Here is a 25636-nt window from a genome sequence, read left to right on the forward strand (position 1 = left end):
TTGAAAATATCACAAGTAGCAAACTGGAACAGATATGATCACTCTTTAAATGAACTTTATGGCCCACTGTAATGTGTTATACCTCGTACTTGGTTGAATAAAGAGCATTCAAGTTGGGTTGTTTTGTAAAGCCTGTAAATTGTTGGTTCCATCGCCGACAGGCGGATTGTAGTGTGTATTTTCGCTCGTTTTGAAGAGCTTTCATAAGTTCCCCAGTGTTGTTGTTTGAACATTGATCTTGTTTGGTTGTTTCTGGCATGGGGCTTGTTTCGGCCTTAGTCACAATGGAAGCATTAACTTGCGAAGCTGTATATTCAATACCAGCAAGTTTCTTTACTGACTTGTAATTTCTGAAAGAAGGATTCTAAAAACAATTAATAAAAGTTCAAAATTCTACACAACTGTAAACTGAACGCCAACCCGTCACAGCCTATTGACATATTACAGCGCTCTGGTACTAATGTAGAAAAGATGCACTTACGCGGCCGTTTTGTGAAGAGTCGTAATGTAGGACCAACACCATGGCACCCAGTACAAATCCAGCACAAAAGGAGAGCATTGAATGATTAACCATCCTGATCGAGCGTAACGATAACTAAACAAGCTGAACAAAAAATTTACAGATTTTCAGAATGCTCATTCACATTGAGGGCTACGAAAAACTGACAAAGACGTTCTCAAAATAGCATTCACACTAAAGTTGTAGTCGTTTACTATATTTTAATGTTGATAGACTGAAGTTATAGGTACAGAATCGTCAGGCAAATGTAACCTTAGAATCCAACTGCATACACATAGCCTATGACCAAATCTATCCTTCAAACACACTTGTGCCACTGCTGAGTCTCACTAGAATCTCCTTTCTAGATAAATATTTACCTTCCAACCGGATGACTGCTTGGGCGCTATTCATCAGTTATTCCACAAATTCCACAAAATGGGACATATATCAAAGATCTTAATTTTTAAAATAGTACAAACAACACACCCATCGTTCGCAATACGATGCCTATACAATACAATTATTATGTTATTTATATCACAAACATGTAAAACAGTACTGTCATGTTATTTGTATGACAAAAATTAAAAAAATTATAATATCATGGCTCTTTTTCTTCTAAAAGACTGCCATGATCCACAATAAATGATCACGCAAATAATGATTTTCTCATCCAAGCGATACTGACTGCCAGCAGTGTTTGGCGCCGCGGTGTCTGTGAACCTTTCTTCGTACCATTAATGTTGATCCTTGAAACAAATACTTGCTACAGACGCTGGTTGGAGACCGATGAGCAATAGACAGAAATGTAGTTGGGTGCTGACACACAAGAAGTAGCCTATTTATAATTTTGCAGTGGCCGTTATCATTTCTAGCGTGCTAATCCAACAGCGCAATTTGATTTTCAGGGGATTCTTTTACGTAGTTTGTTCCACAAAAACAAACATAAATTCGAAAATGCAAATGAAAAATTTATATATGTAACCACTTGTCCGTAATTTTTGAGGACACCATGGATAAATTGGATCAATGTGACACTGGATGTAAAAAACGTAAACACGAAGTCCTTTTACATTTTTTTGCTTTAGACTTATTTAGCGGAACTCCATCTGTGACAACTAATTGCACAATATGTTCTGCAGCATGACCACAATACTGGGCCGTCTACGGACGGCTGCTTCGTAATACCGAATAGTGACCCGCCGCAATGCAGATGCAACCATCTCACCAATTTTGCAATGCTAGTGGTATTATAAAATTGCTTTGTTGTAAAATTGCTTTGGAAATTGGTAAAATCAATTTTAAGGAACACTTTTCCGTTGTAGTTGGGTTAGTCACATTACAGTTATTTTACATATTTTACAGCATATCTACGACGTTCAACCACACATTTCCCTGCAAATAGTGACTTACGTGCGCGCCTCGCTCTCTATCTTGTGCCTCGTAATAACATTCGTTATCCTCATTGCTTTCAAGTAAGTCACATTATATGAGAAAGTGCACATTTTTTACTGCAACGTGATGACAGAAATTCTGGATTGTCTTGGTATATTTATTGCGGTAATTTGTATTCAAATATTTTAACTCTATAGGGATATTAGAGCTTCCAGCTCGCTGCGCTTTTTCTTATACATGAAAACATGTTCAATACACAGAGATATAAGAAAACGACGACCGATACAAGTTCTCATGAACATATGCGCCTTACTTATCGTTGTGTTCATACTATTCATCGCCGGAGCTGACAATCGCGAAAACGAGTCTCAATGTGCAGCCGTCGCATTCCTGCTTCACTATTTCTTACTCTGCGTATGGTGTTGGATGTCTGTGTACGCCTACTTTCTATACATGGCAGTTGTTAAGGTGGGCAACGCAGTGTAAAAATATCAGCACAGAATTGAATACATGATCTGCATAATTGCGTATCTGCGAAAATGAACAACATTTTGTGTGTATTTAGGTATTTTATTCAAACAACAGCCGTTTTCTCAAAATTGGAGCTGGGTTGTCGTACGGCATTCCAGCAGTGATTGCTTCGATCAACGCAATCGCCATAGAGGCAACAAAACAACCATCCTTGGAATCTCCTGTGTATGGACAAGGTTAGAGAAAAATTTTGTACAGCACGGGTCTGCATTTCTGTTTATTTAAATGAGCAATTTTAGTCAAAAATTGTAAAGTGTGTGATATGCTTGATAATGTAAGGAAGGGAATTACATATAGATTTAACCAAAATAATTGTCTTGCATTGGCCCGTTTTCTCTCGTAATATTTAGAATAGGATGTTTTGTGTAACTCTATAATTTCTAACACTTTAGAACGACCGTCGGCATTCGCAACTTCATACCTGGCTGAAAATATGTGCTGGATCAAAGGACATTCGCTTTACTTTTCCTTCCTTCTGCCTTTCGGAATCATGCTGATATTCAATATAGTGATGTTTGTGATTGTGATCAGGAAACTTGTGTGGGGAAGAAAACAAGTTGTAAGTAATAAAAACCTCCCCGGTCAAGATTTCCACTATGTTGTGACTATACAATCACTCCCATCCGTTGGGCATCAAACTAGATCAACCATCCGTAGAAAACAAGATGGAAAAAATATTACCAAGCAATAGCTAAGCCAATAGTGCCGTCACGCATCATGTCACAATAAATCTTTTGTTCACATTTACCCACCGTATTACTATTTCATATTTCACTCCTATTCCATGAAAGTGTTTAATATGACCACAAAGTGGAAATCTGTGTGTTTGCTAATGTCGAATCTAGCACAGAGCCGCAGTCAACAGCTGATGAGACCTCACAGGTCGAAACAGTGTGTACACCCTGTTTGCAGCCTTCAATGATTATTATAGCTTTTTTGCACATACGCCTAATATGATTTTCTAAACCTCACGTAATTAATGAAGTTTAATCTGATCAACGTGTAATTGCAGTCGGATGCAACAAGGAAAACATCCTTCCCAACACATCATACCCAAATTGCCATCACTACAGCAACCACTCTTGGTCTCAGCTGGTTTTTCGCATTCTTCATGATGCTTTCATCGAGTCCGGGATATCTTACTGCCATGAGTTGGCTTTTCTCCTTAACCGCAGGACTGCAGGTAAGGCAAACTTTTTTCTTTCATACAAAATTATTTTTGCATACTAAGTAGCGCTTTCTCATACATTATGGGGTTTCAGTTTCATTCCAAACGTACTATCACAAACTTTCTTTAAAAAATATTTTATTGGCCGAACCCAATAAAGAAAACTTGCCTGCAAAACTGTGGATTTGCCGCGTGTTTGTGTGTTTGTATTCAAATGCCTCGCTTTGCCTGCAGTTTATATAACAAACCTAAAATAATACATCAATCTGCAGCTAAAAATAACAAGATATAAAACCTCGTAAATAGCACCGTTTTTAGGAACTCAAATCCATTTTTCAAGCACTTATTTGTTTTCAGGGTGTGGGCATCTTTCTGTTCACGATTGTAAGAAAGAACGACATTCAGATCTTAGTGCGCACATTCTTCGAAGAACACGGATGTTCTTGGTGTGGTGTGCCCGCTCAGCCTCCGGCAACACTACGAAGCCATGAGCCCAAATCCAGCGTCCCCAGCCGTTCACATTCGACCCTGGCCTGAAGAAACACTCTAACACAAAATTTGTTCTAATGAGGAAATATGCAAATACACTCAAACATAGGCTACATGGTTTCTGACGCTTCGTGTGTTACTGACGCATAACGTCAAACGTATCTTTTTATTTATTGTAATATCCAATTTATAGTTATGACCCATTTCATCAATATATTATGAAAGCATGTAGTCTTAACATGTTGTAACGCTTTAAATTGGTCCTTCATCAGACGACATTCGAACCGAATCCAATATGACGTTTGGATACGTATTTTTGCCTAATAACCGAATCTTCACCATGGTAAAAGTGTAAATATTTTGCTGCAAACTTACTCTGATCTGAATACAATAAACTACTCAGTGCCAAAAACTATTGATCTCATTGTTGAAGTTGCATTTAGCTGGCGGAAATTATTGTTCGCATCACGAACTTTTTATTTAATTATTTTAATTTTCTGTAATGTTTGTAAAAAAATGTAATGTAAAATTTTCAATCATAAACACTTTTCTTTGATATAATTGATTTTTGAAAAAAAGTAAAACCAATTTCAAATTTTGCCACAGATTTGTCCGGGGTATTTTTGTATATTATTAATATACCAGGTATTTGACTACACGAACTCTTTGTAAATCTGAAAAGCCTTGCACTAGCTGTAACTGTTTTTGACCGTAAAATATTCAAGGATATTTTTATGTAAAAATGAATTGTAACTGATTTATTAAAATGCAAGCATTTTGTATAAAATGCAAGCACCAGAGCGCACGTGTATTACAAAAACTTTTTTATGTCTGCATGGTCCCAACTTTAAATGCGTATGATTCGCATCGTTAACATAGGAGGACAAGGATTGGAGATTGTGTACGTGAAGAGGATAGGGATCATTAGTAGCTGTGGTAGCATGAGTTACTGTGGCGCTATGGTAGCATGGGTATTCTTACTCGGATCTGCTCACCATAGATTACTTTTTTGCTCACAACCTCACGGGCCACAACCGACAAGTCGGGTAAAAATAATCCTCTACCTCCTTTTTATTTTATTTTTTATCATAGCTCCACTACACGGATGTAATTCAATAATACTCCAGCTCCACCACATGGATGTTATTCAAAAAAAATCATGATATTAACGACTTAAATTCTGCGATACACTGAAATATTCTGTTGCAAGGACAACACTAACAACATCAGCGAAAAGTCATTTTCCTTTAACGTTGACGGCCGACTATAAAGAAAACGACTTAACGTGCTTGGCGGGAAATATTTTTATAAAAACAAAACAACAGATTATACATTTGGAAACACCATAACTCACAATAAACATCTTCAACTTGGATAATTAAAAAATGTCCCTCTTTTAATCGGTTATAGCCCATTGCTTACAGCTTAGCGAATGCTACCTATACAGCGCCGAACGATGCAATACCACTGTTTGTATCTAACTGACATCCTTCATTGCAATTTTTGAAAGCAAACTTGGGCGATATGAGACCTGCGAGGGTTGGTCCTGGGAATGGTATTCTTTTCTTTAGAGATGTTGGGGCGTTTTGCACCACGGTGAAAGTTGAAACATACATTTAAATAGCAGGACTCGAGTAACTGTCTTTTAAGTGAACATGCAAAAAGTTTATTGCAAAGATTTCTTTTTCATAACCGTTATGTACTGTGAACTCTAGTGCAGCCACTAACTGAATTGATGCAAATTACAAAACACCTAGGATTACACCGTGCGGTGGAGCTAGAGGACTACTTTAGATAACATCCGTATGGTAGAGCTAGAGAACTACATTAAAAATCATCCGCACCGTAGAGCTAGAGCACTATTTTAAATAACATTGGTGTTGTGGGGATAGAGGACTGTTTTCAATGATATCCGTGTGGTATGACGGACCCGAGTGACTGAGAATTCATTCAAACGCATTTTTAGTGATAAAAGTCCCAAACTTTGTTTTGTGTCATAAGCCTGATCAAGCCTCGTTGTGTAGCAGGCAAAACGTCGGTAAATGAAAATCATCGTTTATTGTGTCATAAGGTTTGGTTCATTACTAATCAAATAGAAGTCAATAACAGATTGCCACATATGTTTATTCCAATTTCAACCTAAGTACATGTTTTTGGTTACTAAATTAGAAAAACATTTTTCAAATGACGTTGACACAACAGTATGTGGGCTTAGCGGGGTTTTGCCAGGTTCGTCCTGGTAGAACTCAGTAGGACAAAATATATGCTGGTTCTGTAATATCCGTGTTTCTGGTAAGATGTTATTCATAAGTAGAAGTACACTGGCCACGGCATTAGCTGAACCCCAGCCACACAACTACTACGCCAATGTGTTAACATAGCCGCCCTCGACTTATGTTTATTCAATCCAGTGCGGTTTTTCGTAACCAAACAGCTCGAAATCCATCTTATAATGTTCGTAAACTTTGCGGGACAAATCTTTGGGAATCTTGGCGAAATGTTCCTCCACTTTTGCGAAGTTACTTTTAAAGTCGCGTTTCGGGAAAAATACGCGTTTGTCTTTTTCATTCAAATTCAACGCATCGCTCAAGTAACTCACATCCTCTCTGAAAGTTTCGAACTTCATAATGTGGGTATAACGATGCACGCATGGGTTGCACGTTGTATTGAAAAATTCCCAATGGCCATCTTTTTCTTTCGTTGCAAGAAGATAGTTTAAAAAATCTTCGAACGTTGCTGTCCCGCCATCATCAGTACGATTTCTATCGAAAGAATTTCTTCTAGCATGTCTGAATAACTTGTTGATTAGCTTTGATAGAGGCCCATATGTAGACGTAAACCCAGGGCTGTCAGGCTTCATCTTGTCATTGTAAGCCGAAACCAAACGACTGAACGGATTTCTGACAGTTATGATCTATCAAAAATCAAAAGCTATCTAGACTTGTAAAATTGAGGCGATTAAGACACGATGGTAAACATTTAGTGGTTAATTAAAGTAAACATCGGCATATGGGCAATAATTCAAAACCTTGAGTGAAGCGTTATCCCACACTTGTTGGACTTGTTCTCTACTTCTCTTTGACCCAACCCGTGCATTTTGGTTTGCCATGTTCATCACTTCATCGCCTCTTATCTTCTCATTGAGATAATCTTGTTCGTTGAAAAAACCCTCGAAAACCATCACAGCTTCAAGCCAACTGGTATAGCCGCATTTGAAAATATCACAAGTAGCAAACTGGAACAGATATGATCACTCTTTAAATGAACTTTATGGCCCACTGTAATGTGTTATACCTCGTACTTGGTTGAATAAAGAGCATTTAAGTTGGGTTGTTTTGTAAAGCCTGTAAATTGTCGGTTCCATCGCCGACAGGCGGATTGTAATGTGTATTTTCGCTCGTTTTGAAGAGCTTTCATAAGTTCCCCAGTGTTGTTGTTTGAACATTGATCTTGTGTTAACGCAGTGCCCAGCAAAGGTTTGGTTGTATCTGGTATGGGGCTTGTTTTGGCCTTAGTCACAATGGAAGCATTAACTTGCGAAGCTGTATATTCAATACCAGCATGTTTCTTTACTGACTTGTAATTTCTGAAAGAAGGATTCTAAAAACAATTGATAAAAAGTTCAAAATTCCACACAACTGTAAACTGAACGCCAACCCGTCACAGCCTATTGACGTAACAGCCCTCTAGTACTAATGTAGAAAAGATGCACTTACGCGGCCGTTTTGTGAAGAGTCGTAATGTAGGACCAACACCATAGCACCCGATACAAATCCAGCACAAAAGGAGAGCATTGAATGATTAACCATCCTGATCGAGCTAAACGATAACTAAACAAGCTGAACAAAAAATTTACAGATTTTCAGAATGCTCATTCACATTGAGGGCTACGAAAAACTGACAAAGACGTTCCCAAAATAGCATTCACACTAAAATTGTAGTCGTTTACTATATTTTAATGTTGATAGGCATAAGTTATAGGTACAGAATCGTCAGGCAAATGTAACCTTAGAATCTAACTGCATACACATAGCCTATGACCAAATCTATCCTTCAAACACACTTGTGCCACTGCTGAGTCTCACTAGAATCTCCTTTCTAGATAAATATTTACCTTCCAACCGGATGGGCGCTATTCATCAGTTATTCCACAAATACTGTAGTTCTGATATAGGACATATACCAAAGATCTTAATTTTTAAAATAGCACAAGCAACACACCCATCGTTCGCAATACGATGCCTATACAATACAATTATTATGTTATTTATATCACAAACATGTAAAACAATACTGTCATGTTATTTGTATGACAAAAATTAAAAAATATTATAATATCATGGCTCTTTTTCTTCTAAAAGACTGCCATGATCCACAATAAATGATCACGCAAATAATGATTTTCTCATCCAAGCGATACTGACTGCCAGCAGTGTTTGGCGCCGCGGTGTCTGTAAACCTTCGTTCGTACCATTAATGTTGATCCTTGAAGCAAATACTTGCTACAGACGCTGGTTGAAGACCGATAAGCAATAGACAAAATGTAGTTGGGTGCTGACACACAAGAAGTAGCCTGTTTATAATTTTACAGTGGCCGTTATCATTTCTAGCGTGCTAATCCAACAGCGCAATTTGATTTTCAGGGGATTCTTTTACGTAGTTTGTTCCACAAAAACAAAAATAAATTCGAAAATGCAAATGAAAAATTTATATATGCAACTACTTGTCCGTAATTTTTGAGGACGCCATGGATAAATTGGATCAATGTGAAGACATGTATCACTGGATGTAAAAAACGTAAACACGAAGTCCTTTTACCATTTTTTTGCTTTGGACTTCTTTAGTGGAACTCCATCTGTGATGACTAATTGCACAATACTAGTTTGTATTTATTTTCTGTTCGTCACTATGTTCTTTCAAGCTTCTTTCTTTTCTATACGCTATTAAACTGTCTATATTTCTGTTGGGTGATATTTCTACCGGTTGATGTGTTTTGTTCAAGAAATCGCTGGTCACTGCAAGCTGATTTTTATACTACAGCGGCGCAAGCTCACTTGTCTTCCTGTGCCACTAGGCGACTACCGTGCGATTTGGGTTGTCCCATACCAGGGCTTCTCTAACTATATTGGTCTCGACTCCTAAATCCAGTTTAATCCTTTTTCGTTCGCACGTATATAACCAAACATAGAAATCACACTGGGGTGGAAGTAGATGGGTTTTTAACCGGACTATTTGTTGAACTGTATTATCTAACTATACCTGTTATTTGTAGACGTTATTGACGAGTATTTCAATCGATGTAAGGTTTAGCTATATCTGAACAGTCGCATTGGAACGCGTCAGACTCAGTGATTAGCGTTAAATGCAACGTCCTGACTCTTAAATATCTTTATCCTGTATTGTTAGGTGTTGGATAAATAAGTACATTAACTGCCCACAGCCATCTATGGCGTGTTTTGTTAGAAGATACACAAGGGATTATTTAAAAATATCTTTTTTTGGTTCGTTTCTTGGGTTAAATATGCAAAAATATAGAAAAGCTTTTACATTACTTACAAACACCGGTAGGAAGCGTATGATTGTGCTGCTTAATATCTCTTTATATTGTGTACAATAAATACATCTTGGTCTATGAATATGTGTAAATCCAAACCGCTAACTTGCGTTGTTTTCCTAGATTGACACTGCCTATGATGTAAGATTTGCAGCTGTTAAGGCAATGTAACAAATAAACACCAAATTCCTGTGACGTCACTATAATGCCTGGCATATTCAAAAAGCATTTAAGCGTGTGAGTGGATATATGTGGCCTGTATCATGTCAGCTAACGAAATTAAATGCTTGCGGGATTCTGTAGCACCACGCACGTTTCCCAACTTAATTCTTCACATATTTGGAACGCAGACGGACCGAAGGCTGCAGACGGAGTTAGGCATTCCTGCAGAGCTCGCACAGTCTTTTTTATCATTGTAACTTGTTAAATACCCGTTCGCACTTTTCTCTGTCAATTCTCTGTTATTCACTCTGCCACCCAACTAGTCTCGGATACTTTAAGCAAATGACACGCGCCATAAGTTACTCGCTCAGTCACTATAACGCGCTTGGGACAATTTGAAATTGCGCCACCTGATTTTGCAAACGTGTGTTTTAATTAATAAATGAGCCTGCTATTATTCTCGCCATCGCGCTGTTACGTACGCACGTTCTTTTGGTAGTTAATTCAGTCACGTGTAAAACTCTATTTAAACGCGCTTGGAACAATATGTTACGCCACCTGATTTGCAAACGAGTGTTTAAATTAATAAGTCTGCTCTAGTATTAACAGCAAGAACACGCAAGCAGACTAAAAGCCTCAACACAGCAGCAACCGGCCGAAATCAATTGGTATGCTGCAATACTTTGAAAAACCGACCTTTTAGAAAAAAGATTCGGCGGTTGAAACAAGAGTGGGCTGTAAGTTCACTGGCTTCGCAGCCAAGTTGTGTCAAAGCACCTTCAAATAGTAGTGCAATCAAAATCATTGTCTTTTGGGAAAACGTTTTTTCATTTAAATACAGAAAAGGGTACGCAATGGGCGGGGCAATTGCAACTGATTAGAAACGCCCACAAATTTGATGAATCCCAAGTAATAGGTATGCAAGTGTGTCATGCAATGTAAAGTCATGATTACAATCGCACAAGACAGACTAACAAGAATGCAAAGTCATTTAATGAAACATTTATTCAGTAATGTTTTGAATATTAAATTTAGGTTCACAGCATGAACGACGGTTTTTGTAATGCCTTTTTCAAACAATTTAATTAGTTTAAAAATTCAATGGGAACAAAAGATGATCTAACTCCACTTGCAATTGATTGAATTATGAAGTAGGTATTTGTTTTTTGTACATCATTTTAAGTGCAAAGTGGTTACACATGTAAACATTTGCATCTTTAGTTTGGTATATACATATTTTAGTGAGATACATACAAGAGAACATTGGACAAAGTAGGAAACACATCAACCATTGCACAAATTCTTTAACACTTTGGTTAAGATCTACATTTTCACAATAACCTGGTTTAACACGAGTTTCTCAAGGTTAAAAAGATGAACATCATTATCCTCAGGTATATTTTCACGAACATATTTTGCCAAATTGAGCAAATACTCAGTATTTTTGCCACTAGGGCCTACTGAGGAAACTATCACTTCTGCTATTTCCTGATCATCAGCAGGACCAGCATAGTTAGGATTGCCAGGGTTTCCAATGTAGAGCATTAAATCAAATGGAGATGTGTTATGATCTCGTGGGTGGAATGTAACTGTAACTGCAGAGTATCGCTTCTCTCTATAATCTAATTGGTTTCTCACATTGTTGACTTGATCTTCTGGTATCTTGTAAGCCACACCCCACACTATGGAGTTTGCATCGGGTGTAATGGTGACAACCCTTCCTGGCTAAAACATGTCATAATTAAATAACTGTAAAAGTAATCACATGCTTATATACTACTTTTCTTTTTAAGCACTCAATGATACCAAACAATTATGACATGTCATATAGCTTGTTTTTAATTAATTTCAATGTATGAGCCGTTATAAGTTTCAAAGCACCAACAAGCTATGGGGAAGTATTTACAAAAAAAAACAAATATTAAGTTTCACTGGAGTTTGACAATTTTCTTGGGCTTTGTAGTTTGCACCATTCTTTACAAGGTAGAGAGCTAAATACAATGTGACTTAAAAATCAAAGTCTACATCCAGTCTATACCTAAGTACATTATTACCTTTCCGGGTATGCCTCTGTGATCAGTGCTGTGTTGCCAGAATCGTCTTTTGTATCCCTTTATGTAACCAATCACCTGGTGTTCATATGGGAAGTCAGTTTTCCACATGAGTGAACCATACCCAAACACCCACATGCTGGATCAGTACTGAGTGAACAGTGTTATAAAAAAAATAAATAATGCACACGGTTGTTAACTGCAAAAGAGCAACAATATAGGCAAGCTGGGCCATGAAATAACATAGGAAAAACTGTTATAGTCATCATACCAAAGTAACTATAGCGCTCGACAAAACTTTCTGACAAGGCTGAAATAGCCTGCTGTGGTGCTGTGTTTTGACTGTCCAATGTCCATAGCCACAGCAATCTGTCCCTTTTTTGTAATATATTGTTTCATAGTTTTGATTTTTGCGTTGTGCCAAAACGCACAAAACAGCTGAGATGACGGTGCACATTTCTTAGACCTAGGAATGACGCAGCATAAACTGATAGCGCTGTCATCACTTCAATTTTCCTGGGAGAATGTTCTAAAGTTCTAAATCTATTTCAAACCAAGCATGATTAGAAAGAGCACGAAAACACAAATGATTTTTTCGTGGCCCTAAGCACTTACAAAAATTAGGCTATGGTACTCAGTTTACAGACTCATTGCTTGCTAAAAAAAATGCCAGCTTTATTGAAGGTTGTGTGTTTGCATCATATTCCTTCGCAACATCATACATACCGAAAGGTTCTACGTAACTAACAAACAAAGGACCACGATCAGCTCTATATTTCACGTCACAAACACGCTTACATTTTCATGATCACCAAGATAGCATAGTTACGTTTTCCTGCTAGAATATTAATGTTCCAATAAATCAGTTATTTTAGTTCAGGCCTTCTGCCATCCATGCTTCTACAGAGATAAAATCATAACAAATCCTGTACAAGCAATCAGCCAATAATGATCAGTGAACTGCAGAGAGTTGTGCACACTGCTTCGACCTACCAGGTTGCAGAGAATTGTGCACACTGCTTTGACTTACCAGCAAGTTGCAGAAAGTGATGCACACTTCCTCGACCTACCAGGTTGCAGAGAGTTGGGCACACTGCTTCGACCTACCAGCAGATTGCAGAGAATTGTGCACACTTCCTCGACCCACCAGGTTGCAGAGAGTGGGGCACACTGCTTCGACCTACCAGGTTGCAGACAATTGTGCACACTGCTTCGACCTACCTGGTTGCAGAGATTTGTGCACACTGCTTCGACCTACCTGGTTGCAGACAATTGTGCACACTGCTTCGACCCACCAGATTGCAGAGAATTGTGCACACTTCCTCGACCTACCAGGTTGCAGAGAGTGGGGCACACTGCTTCGACCTACCAGGTTGCAGAGAATTGTGCACACTGCTTCGACCTACCAGGTTGCAGAGAATTGTGCACACTGCTTCGACCTACCAGCAGATTGCAGAGAATTGTGCACACTTCCTCGACCTACCAGGTTGCAGAGAGTGGGGCACACTGCTTCGACCTACCAGGTTGCAGAGAATTGTGCACACTGCTTCGACCTACCAGGTTGCAGAGATTTGTGCACACTGCTTCGACCTACCAGGTTGCAGACAATTGTGCACACTGCTTCGACCTACCAGGTTGCAGAGATTTGTGCACACTGCTTCGACCTACCAGGTTGCAGACAATTGTGCACACTGCTTCGACATACCAGGTTGCAGACAATTGTGCACACTGCTTCGACCTACCAGGTTCCAGAGAGTGGTGCACATTGCTTCGACCTACCAGGTTGCAGAGACTAACCATGCCTGTTATTTGTAGACGTTATTGACGAGTATTTTAATCGATGTAAGGTTTAGCAGGATCTGAACAGTCGCATTGGAACGCGTCAGACTCAGCGATTAGCGTTAAATGCAACAATTTACAAAAATATAGAAAACCTATTACATTACTTACAAACACGGATAGAAATGATTTTATTGCTTAATACCTCTTTATATTGTGTACATTAAAAACATTTTGATCTAAGATTATGTGTAAATCCAAACCGCTAACTTACGTTGTTTTCCTGGACTTATCATGCATGGTGTAAGATCTGCAGCTGTTATGGAAATGTAACAAATAAATACCAAATTCCTGTGACGTCACTACAATGTCTGGCATATTCAAAAACATTTTAAACGTGTGAGTGGACATATGTGGCCTGTATCATGTTAGCTAACGAAATTAATCGCTTGTGGGATACTGTAGCACCACGCACGTTTCCCAACTTAATTCTTCACATATTTGGAACACAGACGGACCGAAGGCTGTAGACGGATTTGGGCTTTCCAGAATAACTCGCACAGTGTTCTTTTTTTCATTGTAACTTGTTAAACACCTGTACGCACATTTCTCTGTCGATTCTCTGTTATTCACACTGCCACCCAACTAGTCTCGGATACTTTAAGATAATGACGCGCACCTAAAGTTACTCGCTTAGTCACTAACGTGCTTGGGACAATTTAAAGTTACGCCACCTGATTTTGCAAACGTGTGTTTCAATTAATAAATAAGCCTGCTATTGTTCTCGCCATCGCGCTGTTACGTACGCACGTTCTTTTGGCAGTTAATTGACTGTAATTCAGTCACTTGGTATAATCTAGTTAAACGCGCTTGGAACGATTTAAAGTTACGCCACCTGTTTTTGCAAACGTGTTTTTCAATTCATAAATAAGTCTGCTCTCGGAGTCGAATTTAGCATCAACAGCAAGAACACGCAAACAGACTTAGCCTCAACACAGCAGCAGCCGGCCGAAATGAATTGGTACGCTGCAATACTTTGAAAAACCGACCTTTGAGAAAAAAAATTCGACTACAATTTTGTTTTTTGTTGAAACAAAAGTGGGCTGTAAGTTCACTGGAGCCAAGTTGTATCAAAGCACCTTCAAATCGTAGTGAAATCAAAACCATTGTCTTTTGGAAAAACGGTTTACAATTTAAATACAGAAAAAAATGTGTAATGGGCGCGGCAATTGCAATTGATGCCCACAAATTTAATGAATCCTAAGTAATAGGTATAGAAGTGTTTGTCATGCAATGTAAAGTCACGATTACAATCGCACAAGACAGTTTCAGTTTAGATACAAGGATTCGTCGAATTGGTGGGCGTTTCCAATTAGTTGCAATTAGCACGCCCACATACGTTCCAAACGTTTGTATTGGGTTTCCTATATAGCGTCTCACGCTCCTTTAACAAAGCCCTCCAACAAGAATGCAAAGTCATTTAATGAAACATTTATTCAGTAATGTTTTGAATATTTAATTTAGGTTCACAGCATGAAATACGTTTTTGTAATGCCTAATTCAAACAATTTAATTTGTTTAAAAATCCAATGGGAATAAAAATTAATCATACAAATGCAAAAAAATCTAACTCCACTTGCAATTTATTGCATTATGAAGTAGGTATCAAGTTTGTGTACATCATATTAGGTGCAAAGTGGTTACACATGTGGAGATTTGCATCTTTAGTTTGGTATATACATATTTTAAATGAGATACATACAAGAAAACACTGGACAAAGTAGGAAAACACATCAACCATTGCACAAACTCTTCAAACACTTTGGTTAAAACTTACATTTTCACAGTAACCTGGTTTAACACGAGTTTCTCAAGGTTAAAAAGATGAACATCATTATCCTCAGGTATATTTTCACGAACATATTTTGCCAAATTAAGTAAATACTCAGTATTTTTACCACTAGGGCCTACTGAAGAAACTATCACTTCTGCTATTTCCTGATCATCAGCAGGACCAGCATAGTTAGGATTGCCAGGGTTTCCAATGTAGAGCATCAACTCAAATGGAGATGTGTTATGATCTCGTGGGTGGAATGTAACAGTGACTGCAGAATATCCACCCTTCTCTCTGTAATCTAAGTGGTTTCTCACATTGTTGACTTGGTCTTCTGGTATCTTGTAAGCCACACCCCACACTATGGAGTTTGCATCTGGTGTAAGGGTGACAACCCTTCCTGGCTGAAAACATATCATAATTACATAACTGTAAAAACAATCACATGCTTATACTACTTTTCTTTCAAGCACTCAATGATAGCGAACAATTATGCCATTTCACATAGCTTGTTTTTAGCCAATGTAAGTGTATGGGCCAGTAGAAGTTTTAAAGCAACAATAAGCTATGGGTAAGTATTCACAAAAAAACAAACATTAACTTTTTACTGGGGTTTGACAATTTTTTCGGGAAATGTGCGTTGTGTAGTTTGCACCCTTCTTTACAAGGTAGAGAGCTAAATACAATGTGACTAAAAAATCACAAAGTCTACATCCAGTCTATACCTAAGTACATTATTACCTTTCCGGGTATGCCTCTGTGATCAGTGCTGTGTTGCCAGAATCGTCTTTTGTACCCCTTTATGTAACCAATCACCTGGTGTTCATATGGAAAGTCAGTTTTCCACATGAGTGAACCATACCCAAACACCCACATGCTGGATCAGTACTGAGTCAACAGTGTTATAAAAAAATATAAATAATGCACACGGTTGTTAACCGGGAGGTAAAGCTGCAAAAGAGCAACAGTATAGGCAAGCTGGGCCATGAAATAACATAGGAAAAACTGTTATAGTCATACCAAAGTAACTTAGCGCGCGACAAAGCTTTCTGACAAAGCTGAAGAAACCTGCCGTCTTTTAACTGTCCAATCTCCATAGCAACACCAATCTGTCCCTTTTTTGTCATACGTTGCTTCATGGTTTTGATTTTTGCGTAATGACAGAATGCACAAAACAGCTGAGATGACGGTGCACATTTCTTACCTTTGGAATGACACAGCATAAACAACGCCGTCATCACTTCAATTTTCAAGTTTCCTGAGGGAAAGTTCCAAATCTATTTCAAACCAAATGGTTAGAGAAAAGCACGAAAACACAAATGATTTTTTCGTGACCATCGGCACTTTCAAAAATTAGGTTATGGTGCTCACTTTACAGACCCATTGTTTACTAAAAAAATGGTAGCTTTATTGAAGGTTGTGTGTTTGCATCATATCCCTTCGCAACCACAACGACATACCGAATGGCACTACGTAACCAACATACAAAGAGCCGAAATCGGCCCTATTCACGTCATAAACACGCTTACATTTTCGGAAAATACGACTACACCGGGTCACAAAGTTTTTTCCAAACTTAATCCACAAATAAGTATGTGTAAAACAGAAATCTGTGCGAATTTTAATGATTAGGCGTAAACAGACCCACTGCCTGTTATTTTTGTTTATAAATTTGAGTTCAAATACTACACGAAATCGTATCGTTAATATTCGTGCAGATTTCTATGTTACACAGGCTTATATGTGGATCAAGTTCGGAAAAAACTTAGTGACCCGGTGTAAAAGTATCTTCCTACATTTTCATGATCACTAAGATAGCATGGTTACGTTGTTGTGATGATTAATGTTCTAATAAATCAGTTACTTTCTTCTGCCATCCATATGCTTCTACAGAGATAAAATCATAACAAATTCTAAAGAACCAATGAGCCAATAACGATCAGTGAACTGCAGAGTTATGCACACTGCTTTTCATCAGTGCAGCTGATGGTGACTGACGCGTTTGGTACCTAACGGATGGACTGCAAAGTCACTAAAAAGTGGAATATTATCTGTCTGCTTAATTAGCCGACAAGACCTTCGTCAGTAACCGGCTGCGCTGATTAGACCTAATGGCCCTAAACAGAGTGTAACTGTCTGCAACTCACAGGTCGTAAGCTCCTTTTGTCAACGCAAGTATTAATCATACATGTCCCAATTTTTTGTCGTCGGCAACGTGTCTGATGTCACGCATATTGTTTTGGTGTTTCCGACAGTTTTCTGTGTTGCAACTTATACGCGACTGACTACAGAATCGTTGAATTTGGTCAGAGTTTCGACGCACAGGCCCTGAATTTTGTGTATGTTTCCGAACTTCTTTTCACAACACAATTTTACAGTTGGTACGCCTGCGGTATATTCTTTGTGGTCATGAAAAGGAATTGTTCTTTTCTAAATAGCTTCGACATACATAAATGCCATTTATCCCCAAATGGGAAACAACTTGTCCAAACATTTATTCAAATAAGAGCATCTGCCTTATTCAATAACAACTCCTACACTTACCTACAGCCGAAAACCAACAGCCAACAGACCAAGCAAAAAAGCGGTCGCACGTTCGCCTGTGTATGCACAATACAATATGACGTAGCAATACAAAAACAGGATGCAAGAAGTCGGAACTTTCACGATCAGAAACAAAAAAGCACACAAGCATTTAACTAGGGCAAATCAGAAGCAAAACATTGGGTGATGTTTATGGTGAATTGCAAGCATTGGTTTTAGCTTGTCTTCAGTGGTCATGTTGAGTGTGTTGCATTTGAAAATGCCAAATTATTCTTATTGTAAACATTGCACGAACTTGGGGCTTACAGTCAAGTTCGGTATTTTTTGTGGTAAACAACTGGAAAGTCATGACGATAAAGGTTGAACCGTAACAAAGGCAAAATAGTATAGGTCAGGAAAATAAACGTGCGTTAACGTTTGCCCCACGAATAACAAAAAGCAGAGTTCTGAAATTGGCACTGTTCCATGAAATTGACAAACTTTTTCAAAACGTATGCTACCAGCATCTAACCAAAGTACAAAACGCGGATTGGAAATTTGACACTTGCGCTATTCACGCTTGGCGACTTCGCACACCAAAGGCATTCTTATTTTTTAGCAGCATGCAAGCAACAGTTACGGTCATCTGTAATATATCACAGAAAGCAGTCGACGCAAAGCATTTCCTTAAAAGAGCGTAGGACTTTGGACACTTGGTGGCACCAACGATCCAGTTATCACAACGCAATTGGTACTATGTAATTTCCGTTTCATCGAGTAAAATCACAGCGCGCAAGACTTACCGGGGGTAAAAACTTGTGAAAAAAGTGCAATTGCCTTCGAGAGGGAGGGTGTTTCTGGGAGAGCAAGAAGTGCATGCTGCTAGGAGACGTGGATGAAGCGACGAACAGGCGGAACAATGTGTAAAGGTAAACGTTGTGAACAGGTATGAAAGGATAGTCGGCTTTAGGATACCTCCCGGAGTTCTAAAAAACGTGGATACAGCAGAACATATAGTGGTAAAGGGTGCGGGGCGGGGAAGTACCATAGGCGGAACAGGATGGAAAACGAAACGTACGAGAAGGCAGTAAAAAATTTAACAAAAAATAGTCCCGTGAGGACCGCGGGCACCAGACGTAGTTTAAGGTAACTCACGTCGCGTTCAAATTCACGTACAGAGAAAATAGCACCCGATCTGGATTTGGCGCCAACGACGTTCAATTGTTCACCATGCTAAGAGCGCAGTGCGCCCCCGAGGACATTGTTACGTCATTGTGGGGGTAGTGCTGAAGTCGGGCGGACGATGACGTCGCGCTTGATGACGTGGGCGAATTGTTTAAAGGGTAACTGTCGCGAAGTCGGCCGTTGTCCAGGGGCGAATGTCCATCAGCTTTTGCTGCGTCGATTTCCTCTGCACACATAATGTTTTGTTTGAAATGTGCTTTGAGAGAAAGGGGATTACGAGTTATGACGTTGTTGTTACTAACAATACAAATAATGCGGAATCTGGGAACTTGCGAATTGTGAAAACACGCAGTTACTTCTTTTATTGTCATAAAATTGCTTAGCGACGAGCAATTTAGTGTCGGAAAAGCGAAAACTGTTATAACAGTTTCGTTAAACTGCAAACAGTATGCTATGTTACAACAACTAAAAGCACGCCTTTTTGGTCAACGTAAACACAACAATTTACAGCCTTCGTAAGTGACGTCTTGTTGACATACGTTTTAAAGGTACTGAACATTACCTTCATCACCATTCGTTGGCCCGTTTGATGTCGAGGATATAGAGTTTGGCCAGAAGCGGTCTGTTGGCCGGTTGTTTTGAGGTTTTGCCTTTTTCGTTTTAGCAGTTGCAGACGAGGAGGTTGCCTCTGGGTTGCTCGCATCGAGCATTGGCTGAAGGATCCTCCTTCGAGCGTTGATAAACCTACGACAAAAATATATGAAGTGTATGCTGCACAAATTCGGGTATTTGAACTTGTTGGGTATTGAACTTGTTGGGTATTTGAATTTGTTGGGTATTGAACTTGTTGGGTATTTGGGTATTGAACTTGTTGGGTATTTGAACTTGTTGGGTATTTGAACTTGTTGGGTATTGAACTTGTTGGGTATTGAACTTGTTGGGTATTGAACTTGTTGGGTATTGAACTTGTTGGGTATTGAACTTTGTTACATATTTAATCCTTATTAAAGGATGGTGTATTTACCGAAGTTAACTAGTGTGGCATTTATTCAGCCTAATTGCATCATTTCACACACAAACAATTTGCCTTAAAACCCTGGTCATTAATGTCACATAGAATTTTATCTATTGGTAAAGTTTCTTTTTCAAACCTCAATTAGAGTGACAGTTTTTTGATCGGAATATATGTGCGTCATGTAGTGAACAGTTTTTTACAACCACAGCTAAATATGTCTTTTACCAGTTATTAACTTGAAGGAGGGTTAGGTTGGTTTGTGTAGCAAGTGTTCTCTTTTCATCTTCTGTGGGATACGGATGCTGGAAAATAATATTGCCAGATGTTAAAAACAAAAAATCAAGCGAAGCTTAACATCAGATTTATTTAAGGGAACACTGTATGAAGTCAATTTGTACAAATACGTTAATATGACAGTGTTCTAGACCAGTGCTTCCTAACCAGTGGGTGGCGACCCATTGGTTGGTCGCGAAGCTATTTCAGGTGGGTCACGAAGCATTTCTAAATGTTCACATTAATAGTAAACCGCATGTGTATACATTGTTTCTTTTCTCATTAAATTGTTTTTTATTCGTTTGGTCACATCTCATTGTGGGTCGCACAATAAAACTTGCATTAAAAGTCGGTCGTGAACTGAAAAAGGTTGGGAAGCACTGTTCTAGAATCTAGACCTCTGCCATAAACAGGAAGCATAAGAAAGCAACTTTTTATGACTTTAAAAGAAATGTTTATCATAAAGAACATACACCATTGCTGTTGGACTACAATGTAGAAACAAATAAACATACCACAATGTGTGAAAACAGCCAAGATCTTAAGATCTGTGTTGCTTGTTTAGGTAGGACACCCCGCTTTGTTTTGCGACCATTCGCGTCATCGTGTCCATTACTTGAGGCAAGGTGTTGTTGGTGGTGATGGTAAAGATGCTGGGAAGTCATATTGTGCATATGCTGCAACAAATTAAGTGGATAAAATGTAAATTATTAATACACGACAAAGCAACACAGAAAAACATTTTTAAATTTATAACCATTTAAAAATGATTCCCTATATAATTCAAGTCCGCTACTGCCTGCATACACACACAAAAAGGTTTGCCATTATCACAGATCTGTAAGTTGTGAACAAAACAAAAAGAACAGTCCTTAGTTTTGACAGAAAAAAATCTGTTTTTTGCGACAAATGCTTTGTTGTAGTCTACCGAAACATTTGCAAGTTAATAGTCACTTACTTGTGATGGAGGAGAGGAAACCCCGACTTGTGAGAGGGGAGTTGATCCATCAATGCCATTTTCACCAGGATGTAGCATTTGTGCATCTCCAGGTAAATTTTGTTGATACATGCCTTCATGAAAAAATAATTAATATTGTGATGATCTATCTTGAAATTATTTTTGATCAAAACTATTTTTGAACTATTATATGCAGCTGTAAAGGATATGAGTGAGTATTATTTTGACCAGAACACAGAAAAAAACTGTTTTTTATTGCTTAGTTGTTTCCTAAACTTAAAGTAAAAACTTCTTTCATTCAATGACGAGTTAAACCACACTTATAAAATAAATTTTAATTGTTAGAAAACACAGACCTTGTGCTACTATTTCACCTTGTTGATTGACAGTTACATTCGCATTCGGCGTATTAGCCATACACTGAGCATTCTACAAAGAAAATAAAATTTATGTTAACATTAAACTATACCACAGCTAAGATAATGTCATTCGATCACTTACAGCACCATGTAGCAATGCATGCTGAGAGGGCATGTCTGCAAATGGACCCATGTCTGAACGAAGTAAATTCTCGCTATGCATTTTTCCTTTCAAGCAGGTGATGTACCTTCACAAATAAGAACACAATAAGCATAAGAAAAGCAGTTGTTGGAATGCAGTTTGTTTGAAAATCATTAACAACACATTTTGTTTAAACTGTGAACAAACACAACCTTAACAACACACAATGACATAAAAACATATTAAAAACCGCAAAAAATTCTATGCAATTAACAAATTACTGATTGTTTTGTTTATCAGGCACTAGTTTCACTGGCTACAAACACTAACCAATCTATTTAGTAATTAAACAAAAGCATGTTTAAAGTGAAAACAATAGTCCTGAAAAACAAAACACAAAAGTTCAATGGATCATGTCATATACATAGATAAAACACAACAATATCATGTAAATCATACAACTACTTGTGTATAAACACAGGTGTGTCAACCTTTTACCTGTGGCAAAAATCTTTACACAGTTCATTGACCTTTTCCAACTCCAACAGGTGTATTCTCAAAACTTGAATTGCTTTAATCATCTGTAAGAATGTAATTGAGGCTACGGTAATTGTTGTTTAAACATAAGTTGTTTGTGCACAGCCGGAAAAAGTGCTTTAGGCTATTTGGAAAATATTTTGAAAGAATAATTGCAGGTTATTTTTCCATTACCAGCCACTGCAATTAACAGCTTAAAGCTTCTGTTGCACATTTTCATGCTAATTTCATGCTTGCATTCTTGAGGCTAACCCATTTTCAAGGTCAAAATAGATCTTGCATTATTTATAACTTGTAATCGTCATAATAAAGCTTTCGACAAAATTTGTGTGAAGAATAAATTTAAAAAAAAAAATATTTTATCGATGAATCTACACACCAGGTTGTCTATTTCTGGATTGTCAATGAAAATAGAATTCATCAGAGTTTCATGTCTCCTCACAAACTCTTGTATTTCGTCATCGTAAGTAGTTGACGACGGTGTTTCCTCTCCTCTAGTTGCTTTCTCACACTTGTCAAACAGAAGCTCCAGCAATGCAAACAGGGGATGGCTGCCCAAACAAAAAACATTCATTTAATTTCGGAATTGACTAACGTAACATTTCATATGTGGTATCCAGAAACATATGTATATATGTGTTCATTTGCCACAAATAATCACACTTATTTTTAACCCCATAATATAAAACTAAAATCAACTAAAACATATAAAATACTGCAATCTTGCCAATCATGCCATTGCATTAAACATTACCGCGATATAAAATACTGTAGTGACTTGTAAAACTTTAAGACAAGGTAAATGTCAATGCAATTGACTTAAATAAAAGTGTATATACTTTATTCCCATTACTTTTAACCTTTTTATAAGTTGTTTTTCTTGTTCTATTTGTACTGTGTCTTCTCCACAGTTTTTCGGCACTGAAACGCCTTCACTTGACACTGTCACATCCTACACAAAACTTGTCAAGTTACAAACAGATATTTTGGCCAAAGAATATATTTTTATTTTATCTAATAACATGTTGACATACCTGAGACTGGCCATCACCATATGCATGTTGTGCCATCACTTTACTATCTCTGAAACACAGATATCACTAAACAGAAATGCCTTCCTATTTTAACCGCCATGCCACATTGCCCAACCTGTGTAAACACCAAGAGCAAAACAAATTCTTTTTTAATTCAATGTTTATAGTCAATTGCAGTCCATATAGGGACATTTCATACTTAGACAAGAACATTGAACCAATCAATCTTCAAACAAAACAAAGAATTCAATTCAGTAACATAAAGCTTTGATTGGTGGCACAAAAGATACAGCATTCGCGGAAGCATTACTACAAAGCATACATAATATATACTCATTTGAATTCAAAGCATTTTATGAATGAAGACCATCACACGTACTGTGGCAACAAACAAAAATGTGAATCATAATCAGCATCCTATATTTTCAGGAAGAGTTGCATCCTTCTATTTTAACAGAAGCAGACCAACAGTTCTTAATCAACCATTTCCTAACATATTTACTTTATGTTTACTATAGTTTTATAACCCTGACATCAACAACTATGCACCAGCAAACAATGTGCTTGGCATCAACCAAACACAACTTTTTGACAATCTGTTGTAAAGAAAATACACACACAGTTCACAGTTTCAACTATTCTTATCAGAAGGTGTTTAGACATATTTTGTTCCACTGGTTAACCCAAACATTACACATTCTACCTTATGTATTAACATTGTTTGCTATGTGAAATTTTACAAATCCAGCTCACTTGCATTTACAACATTGTATACCAAGTTAGTTAAGGAAGACACAATGCATTGCCTAACCTAACTACCTACTTCTGTGAACGGATGTTCATAATAATTAACCTTCGTCAAACACATTAGCAACAATTACCAAATTAATCTGCAAGCCTCAGTAAGGTTCAGAATGCAGCAAATAATGATGTTTACCGTAGTACAAATATATGTATAAAGATTTTGCTCCATGCAATGCTAATTTACATGTACATTGAAGCTGAACTTGGCCTCACGCTGAGTTAGTCAGCAAAAGCATGCAGCATCACATTAAACCAGCATGTAATTTGATAAAATGACAAAACAGTGCCACAGTTGATAAGAAAATGAAAAAAAAACTGTTCAAAAGCTGCAAAAGGGCCAACGTGCAGTCAGATGGCAAACCACTTCCTGCAAAACCAAGTCGCCTCATTTCTCTGCAAAACGTCAATCTTCGTCACACTGAAAGCTCTAATGATGGCGGATTGACAACGTCAGGCGCACGTGATGTGTGCTGAGCCTGTGATTGGCGGTAATTCACGAGGATCAATAAAGCGGAACGCCGCAGCATTGCAGAAATGAGTTCAACCATAAATTCAGCAGAAGCAAAAGACTTTTCGAGAGTGTGATCACTTTCTTATTTACGTAAACCATCAAAACTGCAATGAATGTCACGCTCGATTGACTTTTTCGTCAAGCTACAGCTAATAGTATTTTGCGTCACCCTGGCGCAAATGTGGACAAAGATTTGAATTCGGTAGTCCGGTTTGTGACTAAAACGCTTCGTTTATTGTAGGATACTGTTTCGTTCCAAAACCTTAAAAAACTGTCACATTCTAAAGTGTGTTCCGAATATGTTTAATTGCAGTTATAGCCTAGAAATCTTGCAATGACCAGAAAACGCGGATTTGGGTTGTTTGCTGGTGGTCATTACACAATTTCATTTCGCATCATGTAAGCAAAAATGACCACCTGGACACTCATTAATCGATTGACATTCAGTACAACACAATTTGGTATACTTCTTGATTTAACTGATGAGTTCCGTAATCCTTTACGCTTATAATTGCTTGCTTTCGTACGCCGAGATGAATAACGATAAGATAACCTTTTTTTGCAGGCGATTATCTACTATTGTCAAAAGAAATCTTGACACTGGAAACTAGTTGTGTCTATTTTGATGTAAATTGATGCTGTTATTTCGAATCGAACATTACGCCTAAATCGCAAAGATTTTTTAAGTTTACCCATAGCTCTCATACAACTAGGCTAACTAAGCGGCAACAAAGAACATTTTACGAAAAACAAATTTGAATGTCGCCATTTTTATTTTTTGCGAGACGCATTACAGGCATGTACAAGTAGTGAGACAAGCAAATGGCGGA

General features: G+C 37.9%; 5 protein-coding genes across 6 annotated transcripts; 1 reads left to right on the forward strand and 4 right to left on the reverse strand.

Moving 5' to 3' along the window:
* Positions 1-1725: 1725 nt before the first annotated feature.
* LOC145889649 (adhesion G-protein coupled receptor G2-like) lies at positions 1726-4492 on the forward strand. Its single transcript, XM_082980642.1, has 7 exons — positions 1726-1749; positions 1868-1977; positions 2158-2365; positions 2463-2604; positions 2821-2987; positions 3441-3611; positions 3954-4492. Exons 1-7 carry the CDS (start codon positions 1741-1743, stop codon positions 4131-4133), a joined length of 987 nt encoding a protein of 328 aa, XP_082836768.1. The 5' UTR covers positions 1726-1740; the 3' UTR covers positions 4134-4492.
* A 1788-nt stretch (positions 4493-6280) lies between these two features.
* LOC145889780 (carbohydrate sulfotransferase 10-like) lies at positions 6281-8323 on the reverse strand. Of its 2 annotated transcripts, none has more exons than XM_082980811.1 (4): positions 8200-8323; positions 7387-7924; positions 7114-7320; positions 6281-6999 (listed from the first exon to the last, which is right to left on the reverse strand). In XM_082980811.1, the coding sequence occupies exons 2-4, from the start codon at positions 7528-7530 to the stop codon at positions 6484-6486; spliced, it is 867 nt and encodes a 288-aa protein (XP_082836937.1). In that variant the 5' UTR covers positions 7531-7924; positions 8200-8323; the 3' UTR covers positions 6281-6483. The 2 variants fall into 2 exon arrangements, with proteins under 2 accessions (XP_082836937.1, XP_082836938.1); XM_082980812.1 differs by having other exon boundaries at positions 7380-7924.
* Positions 8324-10655: 2332 nt separating this feature from the next.
* On the reverse strand, positions 10656-12126 carry LOC145889197 (putative glutathione-specific gamma-glutamylcyclotransferase 2). The gene is made up of 2 exons (XM_082980099.1): positions 11856-12126; positions 10656-11526 (listed from the first exon to the last, which is right to left on the reverse strand). Exons 1-2 carry the CDS (start codon positions 11988-11990, stop codon positions 11125-11127), a joined length of 537 nt encoding a protein of 178 aa, XP_082836225.1. The 5' UTR covers positions 11991-12126; the 3' UTR covers positions 10656-11124.
* A 2981-nt stretch (positions 12127-15107) lies between these two features.
* On the reverse strand, positions 15108-16412 carry LOC145889246 (putative glutathione-specific gamma-glutamylcyclotransferase 2). Its single transcript, XM_082980156.1, has 2 exons — positions 16207-16412; positions 15108-15869 (listed from the first exon to the last, which is right to left on the reverse strand). The coding sequence occupies exons 1-2, from the start codon at positions 16339-16341 to the stop codon at positions 15465-15467; spliced, it is 540 nt and encodes a 179-aa protein (XP_082836282.1). The 5' UTR covers positions 16342-16412; the 3' UTR covers positions 15108-15464.
* A 1625-nt stretch (positions 16413-18037) lies between these two features.
* LOC145888700 (homeobox protein PKNOX2-like) lies at positions 18038-23608 on the reverse strand. Its single transcript, XM_082979519.1, has 11 exons — positions 23492-23608; positions 23318-23409; positions 22837-23008; positions 22419-22501; positions 21921-22026; positions 21776-21848; positions 21420-21532; positions 20977-21138; positions 20414-20490; positions 19736-19917; positions 18038-19399 (listed from the first exon to the last, which is right to left on the reverse strand). Exons 1-11 carry the CDS (start codon positions 23525-23527, stop codon positions 19206-19208), a joined length of 1290 nt encoding a protein of 429 aa, XP_082835645.1. The 5' UTR covers positions 23528-23608; the 3' UTR covers positions 18038-19205.
* Between the last annotated feature and the right edge of the window lie 2028 nt (positions 23609-25636).

The sequence above is a fragment of the Ascidia mentula genome, chromosome 2 (genome assembly GCF_947561715.1).
Source record: "Ascidia mentula chromosome 2, kaAscMent1.1, whole genome shotgun sequence".
Lineage (NCBI taxonomy): Eukaryota > Metazoa > Chordata > Ascidiacea > Phlebobranchia > Ascidiidae > Ascidia > Ascidia mentula.